The sequence below is a fragment of the Dermacentor andersoni genome, chromosome 10 (assembly GCF_023375885.2).
Source record: "Dermacentor andersoni chromosome 10, qqDerAnde1_hic_scaffold, whole genome shotgun sequence".
Classification (NCBI taxonomy): Eukaryota; Metazoa; Arthropoda; class Arachnida; order Ixodida; family Ixodidae; genus Dermacentor; species Dermacentor andersoni.
The window spans coordinates 129,461,370-129,481,407 of record NC_092823.1 but is presented as its reverse complement, the minus strand read 5'-3'; the positions used below and the strand labels follow the sequence as shown (position 1 = coordinate 129,481,407).

Here is a 20,038-nt window from a genome sequence, read left to right as displayed (position 1 = left end):
CTTTCTTTGCCAGCATTCAAAGGAGCCTATATAGGCACGAGAACCGAAGCTTCCAAAAAATGAAAACGTGGACATCTAACAAGTGCGCCTCAATCGGCTGACCTTTCCTTTATCATCGTAATATGCACCCGCCTTCAGTTGGTTGCCCTGGATAGTTACCATTATACAGGCGACTTGTCTTGGCTAAATTTCTTTTTTCATCAGTCGCAGCTTTTAAGCAGGAAAGTCATGACTCTCACCTTGATCATGACCATAGGCGATGCCTTCACAGCAAAGAAACTCTTGACCAGGTGGTCCCTTTAGGGTCCGCGTCGCGTTGCATGGCATTGACGGCCAGGTTGTGGACGGGAGAAGGACACAGGACAGGGAGAGAGGAAAGACGCACAGGTCTTCAAGAAACGAACAGCACAAAAGAAGCTTAAGAGACGCGCGTGCATCAGGTGTTGTATACTGACTGTCCAATAAGAGGCACTGCATCTGGGAAGTACTTGTCGAAGAAGCTCAACAGCTTCTGTCGGTCGGTGAGCCCGTCGAACACGGCGAACGGCATGAACAGCGTAGCTGTGTACGTCTTGTCCTGGTTGGGCAGTGCGATCAGCATGAACTCGCCACGGGGCCAGATGTGCAGGTAATTCACCTCCATTGCAAACTGCACAGCCATGAAGTCGAACACAAGATCGAGCACAAAGTCGGACACAAAGTCGAACACAAAGTCGAACACAACCTATGATAGGTCCAACAGCGTCGTCACTGACGCAGTCACTAGGCTCTTGCAAGAAGCGAAGGATACCGGAACAGGAAAGCGTCGGGAGAAAGAGGATATTGATACATAATACATGATACATAATACATATATACTTACTATATAGTCACTATATAGATAGCACTACCCTATATATATAGCACTATATAGTAACTATATAGTACGTGCCCAATATAGTTTTAATGATAACGGATATATTTCGCACAATGGTTGTCGCACCATATAACAAACGCCTGCTGAGTCATGCAGAACTCGAGTACGTTCAGTAGGCCATCCAGCATTCTTTGTATCCTATAGCCCTTGCTTCCTCGAGATTCCAACCCATAGTGCCCTGCCAGCGACGTATCGCTGCCGTTTAAACAATGCCCCATCTGAGCGTTTTATTGTGTAGACGTCTGCACTGCACACGTCGACACAACTGCGGTTATTGCCCGCAGACTAGGCGGTAAAGAACACCTTGCGTGCAGAAAGCACTTCTCCAATTCAAAAGTTAGTGCTCCCGAACTGCAAGCCCTATCGAGAGCTTCTCTGATAAACAACAAAAATGCCGACTGCCCTGAAACTATAAAAACTGGCATCCGATACCTTTTTTCTTCTTCTGTTAGCCTAGAAATTCCAGCTGATTTTCCATGTGAATATCGTCATTGTCATCGTTTTTCCAGCTTCCAGCGCTTGAACTCGATACATTATTCGCACTCGCGGTACTAAATATGAGCTATTATAACATCCTGACAGTAGCTGTTGGAAAGCCCAGTTGTGACCATCAGCGCATCCTTCAACCACGCTTTCTGTGTGCATGCGTGCGTGCGCGTGCATGTGTCAGTTTCACCGTTCGTCAGTACTTCTAACAGGAGACAAAAGACGGCATATAAGTTGAACATGCTGTTTTTTCACTACTGCATAGGGGAAGGGGAGGGGGTGAAGGTGTAGAGGTGTTGCCTTTTCCGGGGATGCTCCAGAACTCGGGTACACTGTTAGATCGACGAATTGTGCATGCGCTAATTCACACGCCGCAAGGTAGGACGGCACACAGCTTTACGCCACATAGAACGCCGAAACGTCCCGTTAGCGTGCTGCCTGCGCTACAGAAAGTAGTGCTCCGCAGTTTGAGCACTTCATCCTGTAAGTCTCCGTTTTTTTTGTACTCGCGTACCTCCGTACTCGTTTGCCCTGCATACTATATATTGCGTAGTGCATACCTCTCCGTCCTTCGTGGGCGGTATGCAGAGCTCGAGGTATCCGTGCGGGATGTAGGTCTGCGAGTAGTTGAACATGGGTCGCCGCAGCATCTGGCGCCTCACCGCCGAGTAGGCGCCGTCGCAGCCGAGCACCGCGCGGTGGTGAACGCGGACCTCCTTGCCGTCGGGGCTGCAGCCAAAAACAGATATCGCGCCACAGTGTGGCAGCTGGACGTTACGGGATGATTGTGAGATTGGTACGTTCTCTCGCTGAATATATCCCATAAACCATTCGGCATCAATTTAGAAAAAAAAGGCTTCCTGATCACCGCAAGTGTTACAATAAACGTGCCTCTTGACACATACAAAGATAGCAGACCTAGATAGCAGACTGTACACTAGCAGCCGTTGCGCGTTTCAATATTTCTGTTCATTTCAGATTCAGTCGGAGTACACCGCGCCAAAGGGACCCCGTGTAGGCAGGCGCCAGGCATCGTGTTGCATCACTTAATGGCACGATGACTGCAGCGCCGCAACATACCTCAACGATGTTCGCTGCAAATCTCACGAACTACAACTGACGGCATGGCTGCATGCTATACCATCATATAGGGTAAAATATCGAACCTCTCTATATATGACACTGTTCACCTTTATTACCCGCCATGGTTGCTCAGTGGCTATGGTGTTGGGCTGCTGAGCACGAGGTCGCGGGATTGAATCTCGGCCACGGCGGCCGCATTTCGATGGGGGCGAAAACACCCGTGTACTTAGATCTAGCTGCACGTTAAAGAACCGCAGGTGGCCGAAATTTCCGGAGTCCACCACTACGGCGTGCCTCATAATCAGAAAGCGGTTTTGGCACGTAAAACCCCATAATTTCTTTCACGTTTATAACGGTTGCTGTAATTGTATTTGGTGTGCATGCATGCAAGAGAGGGATTTCAGTCGCTTTGCGTGCAAAAGCAACAGTTTGGATACGTGCGGAACTCTTTCGTGGGGTACTCCGAATTAATTTTAACACTTACATATTTTTTAACGTCATCTAAATCTATTACTTTCCATCCTCACCGTGGAATGCGGCCGGCCCAGCCGGCCGGGATTCGACCCCGGCACCCCGTGCACGTTTTCAATACCAGAACGTGCCACGGCATTCGAACCATCGTGAATCGAAGCGGAGCGATACGAAATGCTAGCGAATGAACGAGCAGAATGAAGTTCGAGAGACGTGTCGACACTCTTAGCCTCGTTCCACATCATCATCATCATCATCATCATCATCATCATCATAATCAGCCTAGTTACGCCCACTGCAGGGCAAAGGCCTCTCCCATACTTCTCCAACTACCCCGGTCATGTACTAATTGTGGCCATGTTGTCCCTGCAAACGTCTTAATGTCATCTGCCCACCTAACTTTCTGCCGCCCCCTGCTACACTTCCCTTCCCTTGGAATCCAGTCCGTAGCTCTTAGTGACCATCGGTTATCTTCCCTCCTCATTACATGTCCGGCCCATGCCCATTTCTTTTTCTTGATTTCAACTAAGACGTCGTTTACCCGCGTTTGTTGCCTCACCAAATCTGCTCTTTTCTTATCCCTTAACGTTACACCCATCATTCTTCTTTCCATAGCTCGTTGCGTCGTCCTCAATTTCAGCAGAACCCTTTTCGTAAGCCTCCAGGTTTCTGCCCCATATGTGAGTACTGGTAACACACAGCTGTTGTACACTTTCCTTTTGAGGGATAGTGGCAACCTACTGTTCATGATTTGAGAATGCCTGCCAAACGCACCCCAACCCATTCTTATTCTTCTGGTTATTTCAGTCTCATGATCCGGATCCGTGGTCACTACCTGCCCTAAGTAGATGTATTCCCTTACCACTTCCAGTGTTTCGCTACCTATCGTAAACTGCTGTTCTCTTCCGAGACTGTTAAACAGTACTTTAGTTTTCTGCAGATTAATTTTCAGACCCACCCTTCTGCTTTGCCTCTCCAGCTCAGTGAGCATGCATTGCAATTGGTCTCCTGAGTTACTAAGCAAGGCAATATCATCAGCGAATCGCAAGTTGCTAAGGTGTTCTCCATCAACTTTTATCCCCAATTCTTCCCACTCCAGGCCTCTGAATACCTCCTGTAAACATGCTGTGAATAACATTGGAGATATCGTATCTCCCTGTCTGACGCCTTTCTTTATAGGGATTTTGTTGCTTTCTTTGTGGAGGACTAAGGTGGCTGTGGAGCCGCTATAGATATCTTCCAGTATTTTTACATATGGCTCATCTACACCCTGATTCCGTAATGCCTCCATGACTGCTGAGGTTTCGACTGAATCAAACGCTTTCTCGTAATCAATGAAAGCTATATATAAGGGTTGGTTATATTCTGCACATTTCTCTATCACTTGATTGATAGTGTGAATATGGTCTATTGTTGAGCAGCCTTTACGGAATCCTGCCTGGTCCTTTGGTTGACAGAAGTCTAAGGTGTTCCTGATTCTATTTGCGATTACCTTAGTAAATACTTTGTAGGCAACGGACAGTAAGCTGATCGGTCTATAATTTTTCAAGTCTTTGGCGTCCCCTTTCTTATGGATTAGGATTATGTTAGCGTTCTTCCAAGATTCCGGTACGCTCGAGATTATGAGGCATTGCGTATACAGGGTGGCCAGTTTCTCTAGAACAATCTGACCACCATCCTTCAACAAATCTGCTGTTACCTGATCCTCCCCAGCTGCCTTCCCCCTTTGCATAGCTCCTAAGGCTTTCTTTACTTCTTCTGGCGTTACCTGTGGGATTTCGAATTCCTCTAGGCTATTCTCTCTTCCACTATCGTCGTGGGTGCCACTGGTACTGTATAAATCTCTATAGAACTCCTCAGCCACTTGAACTATCTCCTCCATATTAGTAACGATATTGCCGGCTTTGTCTCTTAACGCACACATCTGATTCTTGCCTATTCCTAGTTTCTTCTTCACTGTTTTTAGGCTTCCTCCGTTCCTGAGAGCCTGTTCAATTCTATCCATATTATAGTTCCTGATGTCCGCTGTCTTACGCTTGTTGATTAACTTAGAAAGTTCTGCCAGTTCTATTCTAGCTGTAGGATTAGAGGCTTTCATACATTGGCGTTTCTTGATCAGATCTTTCGTCTCCTGCGATAGCTTACTGGTTTCCTGTCTAACGGCGTTACCACCGACTTCTATTGCGCACTCCTTAATGATGCCCATGAGATTGTCGTTCATTGCTTCAACACTAAGGTCCTCTTCCTGAGTTAAAGCCGAATACCTGTTCTGTAGTTTGATCCGGCATTCCTCTAGTTTCCCTCTTACCGCTAACTCATTGATTGGCTTCTTGTGTACCAGTTTCTTTCGTTCCCTCCTCAAGTCTAGGCTAATTCGAGTTCTTACCATCCTGTGGTCACTGCAGCGTACCTTGCCGAGCACGTCTACATCTTGAATGATGCCAGGGTTCGCGCAGAGTATGAAGTCGATTTCATTTCTAGTCTCACCATTCGGGCTCCTCCACGTCCACTTTCGGCTAACCCGCTTGCGGAAAAAGGTATTCATTATCCGCATATTATTCTGTTCTGCAAACTCTACTAATAATTCTCCTCTGCTATTCCTAGAGCCTATGCCATATTCCCCCACTGACTTGTCTCCAGCCTGCTTCTTGCCTACCCTGGCATTGAAGTCGCCCATCAGTATAGTGTATTTTGTTTTGACTTTACCCATCGCCGATTCTACGTCTTCGTAAAAGCTTTCGACTTCCTGGTCATCATGACTAGATGTAGGAGCGTAGACCTGTACAACCTTCATTTTGTACCTCTTATTAAGTTTCACAACAAGACATGCCACCCTCTCGTTAATGCTATAGAATTCCTGTATGTTACCAGCTATTTCCTTATTAATCAGGAATCCGACTCCTAGTTCTCGTCTCTCCGCTAAGCCCCGGTAACACAGTACATGCCCGCTTTTTAGCACTGTATATGCTTCTTTTGTCCTCCTAACCTCACTGAGCCCTATTATATCCCATTTACTACCTTCTAATTCCTCCAATAACACTGCTAGACTCGCCTCACTAGATAGCGTTCTAACGTTAAACGTTGCCAGGTTCAGATTCCAATGGCGGCCTGTCCGGAGCCAGGTATTCTTAGCACCCTCTGCAGCGTCACAGATCTGACCGCCGCCGTGGTCAGTTGCTTCGCGGCTGCTGGGGACTGAGGGCCGGGGTTCGATTGTTGTATTCATATAGGAGGTTGTGGCCAAGTACTGCACCAGGGTGGCCAATCCTGCTCTGGTGAGAGAGTGCGTTACCGGTTCTGGTCACCGGGATCAGGCCGCACTCCAGGCCTGTTTGTGCAGTTTTCTCAACACACGGTTTTTTTTTTGTATTTTCCGGTGGAGAATAGCGCGGCACCGGGATTTGAATCACGGTCCTCTTGCACTGGAGAGGATACTCTACCGTCCCCGTAGGAGTTAAATTAAAAATTAATTTATGGGGTTTTACGTGACAAAACCACTTTCTGATTATGCACGCCGTAGTGGAGGACTCCGAAAATTTCGACCACCTGGGGTTCTTTAACGTGCACCTAATTCTAAGTACACGGGTGTTTTCGCATTTCGCCCCCATCGAAATGCGCCCGCCGTGGTTGGGGTCCGATCCCGCGAACTCGTGCTCAGCAGTCTAACACCATAACCACTGAGCAACCACGGCGGGTCCCGCAGGAGTTGTACGCCTCATTTAACCTACAGTGGTGCCCTATTTGGTCAGTCAAGGTGGACCAATCTGAGCTCGGTTATACCGCATGGATGGCACTCGGCTAGAGAACCTGGTATTTATGACCTGCACATGTGAGTGTGAGGCCATACATATTTGAAGATATATATATTTCTTCTTTTTTTTTTTGAAGGTTCCCGTACAGTGATAAAATAAAGGAAAATACATTAAAAGAAAGAAAAAAAGGAAAGAAAAAGGGGCGAAAAAAAAAGAAGGAACATAACAGGTGATTTGAACTCGTGACCCTTCGATGTTGCCCGGAAAGATAGCTCAGTCGGTTGGTTCGTCAGGCCCCAGGCTACTTTCAAGCGCCACAGCTCCTGCTCCGAGCCTCACACTTACGTGGAAAGAGACTCATGTTGTCCGCGATAGTCGGTTCCGAGTAGTTGGAAGGCATACTTTCTAGGAAAAATGGCCGCTCGAGGAGAAGAGCGAACTCGAGCGGCTTTAGAGGCTAGGAAAACTGCCTTAAAATATTTAGACTTGAGGGAAAGCTTCGTTAACAAACTATAACACGGCAATCAGCACTCGAATACGACGAGAGAAATTACTGAGACGTGGAAAATTCCCTTGAAAAAAATCTGGTTTGCGAGACAAATGCTTGTATGTATTGAACCTCTTAAAAGATGAGGGGGGAAATATGCGCTCACCGAGAGGGCATCGCCAGCACGAGACCACCACAAGGCACCTTACAGAGATGTGGAGAGCTTCGCGGCCGGAACGAAGCCTCCCCTCCCCGCCGGCCAAGAGGGGAAAACGCGCTTTCCGATCGCTCAAGGTTGCGCGGACAAAGCATAACTCTAGCGTCTAGGAAAAGCTTAACCAGGTGCGATGGCGGCACGCATAGCGTGGGAAGCTAACCGCCAGAATAACTATACCAAGGACTGCTGCTGATGAGGGCGAAATACCTTCGTGTAATTATAATAACCCTAATAGGACTACTTTCGAAAAAAAAAAAGGAAACGGCCCAGAGGGCTATACTACGAGAGCTATGACTGATAGTTTTCTATATATATATATATATATATATATATTCATCTCATCTATGGGATCGCATGCGCGCGCTGTTTCTTTGTCTCTGCGTGTAGTACAGTTAAGAGAGCCAGTTTAAGGGCGGAGAAGAAGAAAGAAGAGAAAAGCAAAAACTGCAGCGCCGTGGTTTTAAAGCGCACCCGTGGTAGAGAAACGGAATGCGATATAAGCGTGCGTAGCCATGATACGCACACGACAAACTGCCTTAAAATATTTAGACTTGAGGGAAAGCTTCGGTAACAAACGATAGCACAGCAATCAGCACTCGAATATAATTATAACCCTAATACTAATTGTAAATATTCATCTCATCTATGGGATCTAATGCGCGCGCTGTTGCTTTGTTCTGTGTGTAGTAGTTAAGAGAGCCAGTTTAAGGGCGGAGAAGAAGGGAGGGAAGGAAAGTCTCTGAAGCAAAATTACAGCGCCGTGGTTTTAAAGCGCATCCCGGGGTAGAGAAACGGAAGGCGATATAAGCGTGCGTGGCCATGATACGCACACGACAAACTGCCTTAAAATATTTAGACTTGAGGGAAAGCTTCGTTAGCAAACGATAGCACGGCAATCAGCACTCGAATATAATTATAACCCTAATAATAATTGTAAATATTCATCTCATCTATGGGATCTAATGCGCGCGCTGTTGCTTTGTCTCTGCGTGTAGTAGTTGAGAGAGCCAGTTTAAGGGCGGAGAAGTGGGAAGGAAAGGAAAGTCTCTGAAGCAAACTTGCAGCGTCGTGGTTTTAAAGCGCAACCGTGGTAGAGAAACGGAAGGCGATATAAGCGTGCGTGGCCATGATACGCACACGACAAACTGCCTTAAAATATTTAGACTTGAGGGGAAAGCTTCGTTAACAAACTATAACACGGCAATCAGCACTCGAATACGACGAGAGAAATTACAGACGTGGAAAATTCCCTTGAAAAAAAATCTGGTTTGCGAGACAAATGCTTGTATGTATTGAACCTCTTAAAAGATGAAGGGGGAAATATGCGCTCACCGAGAGGGCATCGTCAGCACGACACATCCACAAGGCACCTTACAGAGATAGCTTTCATTAAATTAAGCAGAACATATTTTCAAAACTGCTAAACTTACTAAGCGGAACTTGTGTGGCACGAATGTCATTGAGCGTCGACTCTTCCTTCGGTCGAGCTTCTCGCCACTGTTACTTAGTTGGGCCCAATTCCGATTCCTCCAATTCTAATGCTTGTAAAACGCCGAAGTGCTTTTCTGAGATAACCTCTAGAGGAATTTTACTTAATTTTATTGCGTTTGAGAGAGAAAATTATATTCCAGTGAGTGCAAAAGGGAAATGTTGTTTTGGACCTGAATGTTTTTATTGATATTACCAAATATCTGGTAATTACGCTTGAAGACAAAATACAAGCCCGAAGTTTACAAATTCGTAATCCTTCACTGAAAACAGATATCGCGGTTTAATAAACTGCAACCGTTAGAGCGTCTAAAGAAGACAAGTTTGGTGCTATTAATTTACAGCTTATGTTGATTTGTTTCAATGTTTACAAGGGTTTTGCATAAGTCCTATCCACAATTAGAAATATATTTTACAGGTGTATATAATATATCAATGTTGTCCCCTTTAGATGTTTTCTTAGGTTCAGCTTGCTAAATTGTTATATCGTTTTCAATTACCGGGTTACAGAGTTCTAAACTTTATAGTAATTTTTTTTAATTTTGTTACTTTTAAGAATTCTTGCAAATAAAGTAACGGCTTAAATCAAGAATTAGCTGCCAGCGGTCACTAGCGTTTAGCTTTTTCCTTTAAATGCAACGAACCTAATCAAATTCGGCGCAGTAGTTGGGGAGCCCCCGCGCTAAAGAGAGAGAAAACAAGGATAGGAAAGGCAGGGAGGTCAGCGAGAAGAGCATCCGGTTTGCTACCCCACACTGGGAGTGGGGGAAAGGGGAATAGAAAGAGGAAAAAAGGCAGAGAGTAAGCACAGAGTGCGGGGTGTGTGAGAGGGACGCTAAAGCTTCCGAAAAACTTGGCGGAACAAACTTGCAAATATGTTCCACTTGGTGATACTTGTGTGGAACAGGATTAGAGACAGCGCAGCCGGCGGCCCGCTCACCCGCGAAAGTTGAGCCCCGCCTGGTCCAGGTCGGCCGACTGCAGCTTGTGCCGGAAGTGGAGCCGCACGTTGGGGTTGGCTTCGCAAGCTGGAAACCACGAACACCGCAAGGTCAGCGAAGCGCGCGTCGGCGACGATTGTTGCGCGGCGTCGAAATACACGTGGCATTTCTCAAGTGCATACAGTTAGCGCTGGGTGAAAGCAGCAAACACGAGTCGAGTTGATGCAATCACGCAAGTAAGTAAGTTTATTTCGACCATCACGCCATACATGATGATGCAGCTTGCAGCTTGCAGATGATGCAGCTGCAGATGATCGTATCATGTTTCCCTGCAGCGACGGCCTTCGCTAGCCCACATTTTAAGAACGCAAGGTAGGCGCTATATATATATATATATATATATATATATATATATATATATATATGTAGTCATATCATAAGCAGCCAACAAACACTGACACCAAGGACAAGATAGGGGAAATTACTTGTGCTTATTAAACGAAATGAAGAACTGATAAATCAATGGAAATGAAAGCGGATGAAAAAAACAAATTGCCGCAGGTGGGGAACGATCCCACAACCTATGCGAGTGTTCTGGGATCGTTCCCTACCTGCGGCAAGTTGTCTTTTTGTTGATTTCGCGCAATTTTTCTCACGAAGAGGCAAGGCGCTGCTTTGCATGTAGTTCAATAGACAGTGCACAAACTTCGAAGTATTCATGATTTATAGACAATATCGTTTTCGCCGCATCGCTCCACTGTTGTCGTTCGTCCTCCCGTTGCTCTCTTTCCGACCACGGACTAAACACTTACTCTCCGAAATTTGCACACGGCACGCACACTCATGCAGCATAGTCCTGTGAGGGACGAAAGCGCCCTTTTTAGGACTAATGGCCCAGTTACTCACGTTTTCCCCGAGATATTTCTCACAGTATATATATATATATATATATATATATATATATATATATATATATATATATATATATATATATATATATATATTAACTCTAAGGGTGCCTCCAGAAGCAGCACCGCTGTTCGACGAGAAGCTGTACATATGCCTTCGGGCATATGCTGTATACGTTGGACGCATACATATGCCTTCGATGCTTCAATGTTTCTACTTCGTGCAAAAGTTGGCATTGTTTTTTTTTTTTCATGGGCCAGTTAAAAAAAAGGCAGTATACGTTGTCGAAAGGTGTGGCTTTTCTCAACTAGTCAGATTCTGAATTATTCAAGTTTCAGTGGTGTCGATAGCTGCATGATTAGTACACCCGCCCACTCTGCCGTTTATTTCTCAGAATGCCCCACTGCCACAAAGGCACTCACCGGAAAGAAGGACCTCGTTGAGGTAGCGGCGACCCACGGAGAAAATACTCTGCAGATAAATCAATATTGTTAATTATACGGCTGACTTGTCTGCCAGTTTGGTTATTTTGTCTCAGTCGATGCCTTCATTCCGGCAATCCTGCGGAATTATATAATTAGATTGTTGAAGTGTACTTTGTTTATTCTGCAACAGCCTACCAATAATAATAATAATAATAATAATAATAATAATAATAATAATAATAATAATAATAATAATAATAATAATAATAATAATAATAAGAAACAATAGCAGTTACAACTTACAAAAATTGAGATCACAATCAGTGCGATATCCTGTACCACATATCCCTGTTCTGCCTTAATATGCTCTTTAACTTGTTATTTCTTTCTTTCTATTTTTTAAGGATTACCACACTTTCCATAACATTATTTGCTGTAGGATAAGTTTCTTTGTATGCTTTCAGTTACATTTTCCTGTCGTAATGCCACACGATTCTCGGCCTATCCGGCACAGGGATAGTTCGAGCTTTAAGAAAATCATCATCATCGACGCATTTCTCTGAGATCTGGGATCGCCTTCCTGCATCAACCATCCTGTAATCACCCAACATAGAGTTGAGAGCATTAATAAATGAAAACAAAAATGAATGAAATGATCACTTCCGTGCAAAACATCGGTCGTCTTCGGGAATTACTAGCTAAAATTGTATAGCCAGGAATTTTCTCTTATTGCTGTACTTCTCAATTCGATCACCACCCACTGTAACGCATTCGGACCTGAGGGAGGGGGCTCCTAATAAATGAAATAACCATCATCATTATCATCAACACGTACAACAGCAACATTTCTAAGAAATACAAAAGCGACGAGCAGAAGTCCATAGTAGTGAATATGCGACCCTGTCGCGCGCACGGCACTGTAAATTGCAACTCAAGGTGCACAAACGCCGACGGCGATTGATTCCAAGCGATTGTCTCTTAACCTTATCCATCCGAGTTTTTGGCCAACCCCACATAGCCATGATTTGGGAGGAAAACGAAATAAAACAAACACGGAACACCCGCGTGACGTCGTCCACGTCATATCATCACGTTGCGGTGCAGTTTTCAAGCCACGAGTCGTCGCGAAACAGTCCATTTCCCCTCTCAAGGTTTGCCTAATTCACTCGTCAGCCTCCCTTCACACCTGCCATCTGTTTGTCAGCCTATCAGCGGCACATTTCCGCCCCACGTGGCATTCACCTGCTGGTTATAAAATGATTCACGTATACGCCTTTTAAATTCTCAAGCGAACTCTCGTTTTGCATTCGGGACGGCATCGAAATCAAAGCTCAAGGGCAGCGCCTACACATTCCGACGTACGGTCTCTATCGCAGCGAGAAATGGTCGGCCGTGTTTTGAATACATTTAGCTACACGGACAACGTCGCCGCCTGCTATGGACCAAGGCCGCGATCTGAGTGGTGATATAAGACGATAGTAATAAATGTCTGGAGTTCCTTAAGCAGCTGAATCGCCGCGACGGTGGTGAATTAAGAGGAAAGTAAGGGGATTTGTTGTCGGCTGTTCTGCTGGCATTATTTCAGAGTTCCGCGCGCTGCTATACTGTATAGGGCATTATTGCGGGGAGTAGCTGTTCATAAAATAGGTCGGCATTCTTGTGGTCCACCGTTTCCGCTGATAAAGCATTGTCCACTCTCCCATGCTCCGAAAAAAAAATGAATAGATTTATCGTGGAATGGTATGAGCGTAACCTTAGACGAATTATCCTAACGTGATGAAACGTGAAGCGGATTGTGGACGCACGTTCTCGAAGAAATTGCTTTCGTCGCTCCTAAGTGTAATACCGTCCCGTGATAGCGAGCAATAGAAAAGCCGAAGTCGAACGCGAAGTGTCGCTCCTTTGAACAAAATGTGATAATTATGCTGTCATATATGCTCCTTCTGGTCTTTCACATAGACTACGTGCACAAATGCGCACAACTATTCGTGAGATTTCATGAGCATACCAAAGAGTTCGTCAGTAACAACAACAGCAATAAGTGTACGTGACTAGGAGAATACTTGGCCTGCAAGATGCAAGGAAATTCACGCTGCCTTCGTTTAGAAAAACAGAAGCCATTAGACGGGAAAATTCCGTGGTCTGTGTGACAACTCCGTGTAATTTACTTCGCCGGTTTTACATTATACATGTTCACCGCAGAAGTCACGTAGATTTCTCGCTTTTTAGCTTGGCACCGCGGCTCATGCATAACTATGAGAGACAATTCGGGTCTGTGGCCGCTATACTAGTGGCCTACGAACCATACATTAATAGCGCTGCATGTCTATAGTCGTGTTTCTGGGCGATGTTATGCCTCCTCCTGTGTCGCTAAGTGACATTTTCTTTCAATGCGCCATTTTCTTTTTTGCGTGCCGTTTCAGAGCCAGCAGCACTGACGCATGAAACATATCCGCGACTACAAAACTAAGGCCCTCTAGCTTTCTCTTAGGGTGACACGACATATCGATGCTGTTTTGGAATGGCTGAACAACCCGCTGGGAACACGCCGACAGCGCAGTGCCTACGCTAGTAGTTTCATATGGACGTGAGCCTGCGTACGTGCTCGCCATTTTCGTGATTTCACGCAATACGATTTTCTTTCGCATACTGCCCATTTGAAAGTTGCGCACCCCAACTCCTTTTGCTCAGCTTAAAATGAATGTTGAACCTGTGGGTTGACGTGCGAGGGCCGTTTTTGTTCTTGTTACTTAGTTTTCTAAATTAAGTTGCCGCTGTACGTTTGAACTACTTTGCTCAAGACGGTCATCTTGCGTCCCTAGAACCGACCACTCAGCAGCAGTATCTCGAAACTGTGCGTATCATGTCCATCAGCCAGCTCCTGGCCTACAGCATGCCAGCATGCATAATCTCCGGCTTATCGCTAAAGTGAGCATCTCTCTCTCTCTCTCTTATCGCAGGTGACTCACCTGGCCCTTCCTGCCGTAGGGGATGGGCTTGCGCGTGCCGTCCGTGTTGTGAATGAGGCGCCCGTGCATGGGGATGGCGTGCCGCTGGATCACCTCTTCCTCCAGCCCCACCAGTGCCAGAGCGGCGCGTCCGCGCACAGACAGCGCCAGGTTGATGCTCCGACCAGCCACGTGCTCCTGCTCGCGGATGTCTGCGCATGCGCAGAAACGGTGCTCGCTGTTATATGTCCTTTCGGTTGACACGTTGGCTGAGAAGAGTTAGAGGTCACATCCCGCTTCATTGCCTCCGCGTGGAGCAATAAACTTGGTTATGCTGTCACCCCGAGTGCATCTGTACAGTATGGTACACTCTTAAAGGGAACACTGAGTTTGTACTTAGCAAACCGGTTACACGTACGAGATCCTGAAGGGTATATGTAACAACACTTCTGTAGAATATCTATATACATTTATGTAAAATTATATATATATATAACTTTGCATAACTGTTGCGTTTATGTTCAGTTTACGAAAACCTAGGTGCTCAAATGTGGACCTCATTTTGACGTGCCCTCAAAGCACGGCACAACTAGAGATTTTGCACTCCGCCTCTTTTCATTGTCACTACTTGCCTCGTCTCTCTAAGAGTTCTGACACTAGGCTTTCAGGTCATTAGAAACACTAAAATGTAATACTAGACCAATTATATTATCGCTCACCTTCTCTGGACTCGTAGAGGTCGACTTGGAAGCCACGGTTGCCGAGAAGGCAGGCGCATAATGATCCCACCTGCGTGAGTTTAGATATGATCCTAATAAATGCAGAGTTAATGATTCTTGCTAAGTAGAAGCATCAGCTCAGGCAATACTTTTATTTCCGGGCTTTCACGTGCCAAAACCAAGATATGATTATGAAGCGCGCCGTAGTGAGGGACTCCGAATTAATTTGGACCTCCTAGGGTTCTTTAACGTGCACCACATGCACGGTATACACGGGCGTTTTTGAATTTCGCCCCCGTCGAAACACGGCCGCCGTGGCTGGGATTTCGGCAACACTTCTTATCTGAATATTTATCGGTAACACGTAAGGAGATTGCCAGGTTCCGTCATAACAAACCTATTTGACCGTGGTTTGCTTAAGCTATAGAATAGATAAAGAATTCAGTTCTGTCTGCCTTACCTAAATAAAAATAAATAACTGAGGGCCATTACCAGCACGATGCTATGGAAAAAAAAGAAAGAAGGAAAGAAAACACTGACGCTACGCTTTCGGATGTTAATCTGCGTGATGGAAACGCAATTCTCAGGACGACCACTTTTGGGAAAGGAATAACTTTATTGGAAGGGAGCGGTAATAACGATAAGTTGGAATGGAGGTTTGTCCGAAAAGCAGGAACCCTGACAATGTACGATCAGGATTTAGTCGCTTATTCCTCCACGAACGCTTTGACGGGACGTATAGTGTTCCCATCTTGTCAACATGTATATATACATTGTTGAACAAGTTACCAAATACAGCCCGTCCTGTCCACCCTTACTTTTTTCTTCGTCTAAATTTCCGCTCGCTCCTACTAATTATTCCAGTTTACGTACACATGAAAGCCTTCGCGTAGCAGATTCGCACATCCTAGCGGCTCTTCCAGACCGTTCTGGTCAAACACAGTTCGTCAAGCTGATCCGCTTTTCTAAGACATCGTCCTGTCGTAAAATTATATTATATATAAGGTATTGTAAGATTCTGCTATCATAAGATTATTCCAATACGGGCTCGTTAGCAATCCATACTGGCTTTGGACAGTGCCGAAGAGACACAGACGTGGACCAGAAACAGAAAAAAGCGGCGACTACTAAATGTCTATGGGTGAATGTGGCTTGAGCTATTTGGTGCGGCATTTCCTGAAACGAAAGTGCAACCAACAGCAACAACTTTTCGCCAACATATTTCGATAACGTTTCGACATGTCATGGGCTTTCGCATCCAAAACCACTCGAGCAAGGGATGTCACAGGCTGGAGACAACGTTTCGACCGATTGGATTTTTTTCATCGCCTTGACGATCAAAGACAAGACCCCTTGCCGAAATGTTGGCTAAAAATTTTGGGGTGGGGGAATAATCGAAATTTCAGATACGAATTGAATACTTAACTATTCGTATTCGAAAAGGAACTATTCGGTATTTCGCAATATTAGAAACTAGCCAGCTATTTGGCAGCAACCGAATGGTAAAGTTTTGTTATTGTCCTTCGTGTGCTAAACTAAGTATCGAAAGTTATCAGAAGTACAACGACAAAAGTTTCGAAGCAATGTAGAAACAAAGTCGGTAACCCAGGCTTCGTTTTCGGTTTCGCCGCGGAAGCCTACACAAACACCCGCGATACTTGTGCATAGTGTGTCATTTAGTGTTTTTGGCAGTCCAGTCTTGCAGTAGCTTTAACTTGAACGCTGTATCCCGTGATGTATTCCTTGCAATGTGCCCTTTTACCATGTGTCTACGGCACATGCTTCCTTCAGGAACTCTTTTGTTCCTTTTTTCCCATTTCTAATCTTTCTTTGGGTAAATCATCCATTGGCTTTTTTTTAAAAACTAGCGATGTAGTAGCCATTCTTTCTTGGAGAGCTTGTTTGCAATCAGGCTCTAAAGCTCTTGAATGAGACAATTTGTGCACATTGTTTAAGGATAATTAGTGATCTGGTGCTACAAACATGATTCTTTGTTCCTGATAGTTAGCTGTCATTTTTTGTAGCAATCAGTAAAGGCGTGCCGTGGTATCTAATTACAGCAAAATAAATATTCCTGCTGCGACATGCATCTACGCTTGACCATTTGGTATTCAATTTGATATTTGACGCTTAATATTCGTATTCGATTCGTATTCAAACAATGTTTATATTCGCCAACCTCTACTATAAATATTCTTTGTGTGACCACTGTTTATAACTCCATCTTCTTGTCAACCTTTCTCGTGCGAAAAGGGGTTACTCTATTATGAATGACGCGAAGATGACGTCATATCGTAATTCAGCCGTTGACATGCTGCACAAGCGTGGGGGTATCGCGTCCTGTCTGTGCACCCAGCGCCCTCTCTTGAGGAGCATGCGAAGCATAGACAAACGATATCTTACACCATTCAGTCCCGAAGACCCTTCTTACCAGCTTTACCACGACTTGCCTGAGACTCTTGGTGCGCCAGTGAATTTCGGGGGAAGGCCCTAGCGAAGCATCTCTCCCAGATAAGGAAGAATCACCCGTGCTTATCAGTGTTTGTCTGAGTCCCTATCGCGCTTGTTGGAGTCGCAGTAACAGGTGGCCTTCATTCCGACACCGATAGCGTAAGGTTATCTGTGCTTCTCAAGAGTTAACATTTGTTTTGCACGCCTGTTAATTGCTCCCACTGATGCAGCCTTCAACGGCGATATCAGGGTATCTTCCTCCGGTTGGAAGCGGTAATTTTCGTGATAAGGGTTCGTACGACCGCCGCGGGTTTCGCTGCAAGGAGACGTTGTGTTATAGGATGCGCCGCTGAGTTCGAAGGATTATCGAGTTGGTTTGTACGTGTTTATGCTACAATTACACAAGTAGTACCTGTGAGTAGAGCAACACGTCATGACATACATGGTAGATACCAAAAAGGTCTAGCCAATATTACTGTCACATCGTAGTGACGGCGAATATAGGCAGAAACACTGCCAGTAAATAATGGAGCTTTTTAATTATTGGGCGAACTTCGCCTTACCTGTAAGTATACCCTGTGCACTTATTTTATTCCCCACTCACACGCGTTTCTTTATGTTCTCTATTTCATCCCATTTCGTCCTACCTCTATTTCATATATATATCACATGGAGCCAACAAACAAAGACACCAAGGACAACACAGGGGAAATTACTTGTACTGACAAAATGAATTAAAGCAATGATAAATAAATGGAATTTAAAGTGTTCCCCAGCTTGCCGCAGCTGGGGAACAATCTCATATATATATATATATATATATATATATATATATATATATATATATATATATATATATATATATATATATATATATATATATATATATATGCAGCACGACATCCATCATTAGCATTCCATCATATAGCATTATATCACCACGCACAGTAGCAAATGTTCCGCGTACATAAGCGGCAATCATTGCATTTTAATAAGCACATTTATTTCTCTCTCGCTCTACTTTTTTCTCTCTCCACTGATAACTCCTCTTTTTTTTTTTCTTTTTCGAAAAAGAAATGCGAACAAAAGTAGCTGGTGCCCTGCGGGACGGAACTTCCGGGGCCGCGGTTCCCACACATTGGCGCCAAGCGTGGGCTCACGCACCAGGACGGACGATCGAGTTCGATATATACACATAACCGCGACCCTGAGAAAGGCCACGATATTGCCGCCTAGCGCGGCTCACGGCAACAGTCCCCACAAGTTTTAAAAGAGCGCTTAACCGTTCCTCAGTGATTTAGCGTCTCTCTTTTGTGCTCCGTTAATTAAAAAAAAGAAACATTCTTAAGCGGATATTTTTTAAGTGCTCAAGATAGTGTGGCCTCCAGTGATGATTGCCGGGGAGCTATTGGAGAGCAGACTCTGCACTGTAAAATAATTTACACCCTTAAAAGTGAAAAAGGGTGTAAATGTGTTTATAACCCACACTCTTAGGCAAAGTTACACCCTTTGGCTTGCCCCTTCTGCCACTCAACAATAATCGTTATCTGCCTTGATGCGTTTCCTTTCTTAAACGCTGCGAGCCCGGTACTTTCCAGTAACGAACGACACGCGCGTTATCAGCATAGAACAGTTTACACCCTTTGGAGCGCCCCTTTTGATAACGCGCGTGCCGTTCGATCGTTACTGGAAAGTTCCGGGCTCGCAGCGTTAAAGAAAGGAAACGCATCAAGGCAGATGACGATTATTGTTGTGTGGCAGAAGGGGCAAGCCAAAGGGTGTAACTTTGCCTAAGAGTGCACACATTTAGGGTGTGATTTATATAAATGACACCCTAAGAGTGTGGGTAATTATAGACACATTTACACCCTTTTTAACTTTTAAGGGTGTAAATTATATTACAGTGTGCCCCTCGGCGAAAGGAGAACAGTCCCAACTAGGAGAACTAGGAGAACAGTCCTAACAGCATCTCTCCGCGAAAAATAGCGTTTCTTGCCTTCGTGTAGAGCCTGAGCTTCAAGAGGCCGCGTATAACCTGCAGACACAAGTAAGAAAAAGTCGGTGGTGCCTGACGCGTCGCAGTCGTCCCGTGCAGAATTTAATTTGTTAAATAAGAAGATAAAAAAGAAGAGCAGGCCCGTCTTATGCAAAAATCTTGTTGCAGCCCTCGCAGTTCTGTCGCGGTGCGTATATACACGAACACCGGCACGCTTCTTACTCGTAAGACTTGTACAGCGCGCTTGGCAAGAACGAGCTTTAACCGAGGGAGACGAGGGAGAATCATGTTTTGAGTAAGGGCTAGTTGGTATTCCATTGCAAATGTGACTTAGAGCTCGCATACATAGGCAAGAGCACAGAAAGAACAACGAAGACAAGCGCTCTAACTGCCAAGTCAGCGCTTGTCTTCGTCGTTCTTTCTGTCCCCTTGTCTATGTAAGCGCCGTAAGTCATGTTTGAAAAGGATCAATAAATAGTTGGGAAGAAGAAAAAAAAAAGAGTCGTCGACGAAATTTGGATGACTGCGAAAAACCTGGTGCGTACAAGCGTGGACGGGGAGCAGTTGTTGCTTTCAACATCACCAAAATCATCACGGACTCACAAGCTGCGTACAAGCACTACAGATCTGGCTGGGTGTCCTTTGCGGGACTAAAAATCCTCGGAAAAGGTACGCCTCCTGAACAAACAATCGAACTAGTTTGGGTCCCGGTCCACTCCTAAATTGAGGACAACGAATATGCTCATCAA

At 45.1% G+C, this 20,038-nt stretch overlaps 1 protein-coding gene across 1 annotated transcript in view; it reads right to left on the bottom strand.

The window, feature by feature from the left end:
• Nucleotides 1-20,038, bottom strand: part of cn (Kynurenine 3-monooxygenase cn) — a 37,908-nt gene that overhangs the window by 10,579 nt on the left and 7,291 nt on the right. The window contains exons 2-8 of the mRNA XM_050192666.3: nucleotides 14,843-14,912; nucleotides 14,145-14,335; nucleotides 11,173-11,221; nucleotides 9,841-9,928; nucleotides 1,963-2,131; nucleotides 456-649; nucleotides 240-297 (exon numbers count right to left, since the gene is read on the bottom strand). Of these exons, the coding sequence (XP_050048623.1) occupies nucleotides 240-297; nucleotides 456-649; nucleotides 1,963-2,131; nucleotides 9,841-9,928; nucleotides 11,173-11,221; nucleotides 14,145-14,335; nucleotides 14,843-14,912 (819 nt within the window). The remainder of the gene's footprint in view (nucleotides 1-239; nucleotides 298-455; nucleotides 650-1,962; nucleotides 2,132-9,840; nucleotides 9,929-11,172; nucleotides 11,222-14,144; nucleotides 14,336-14,842; nucleotides 14,913-20,038) is intronic.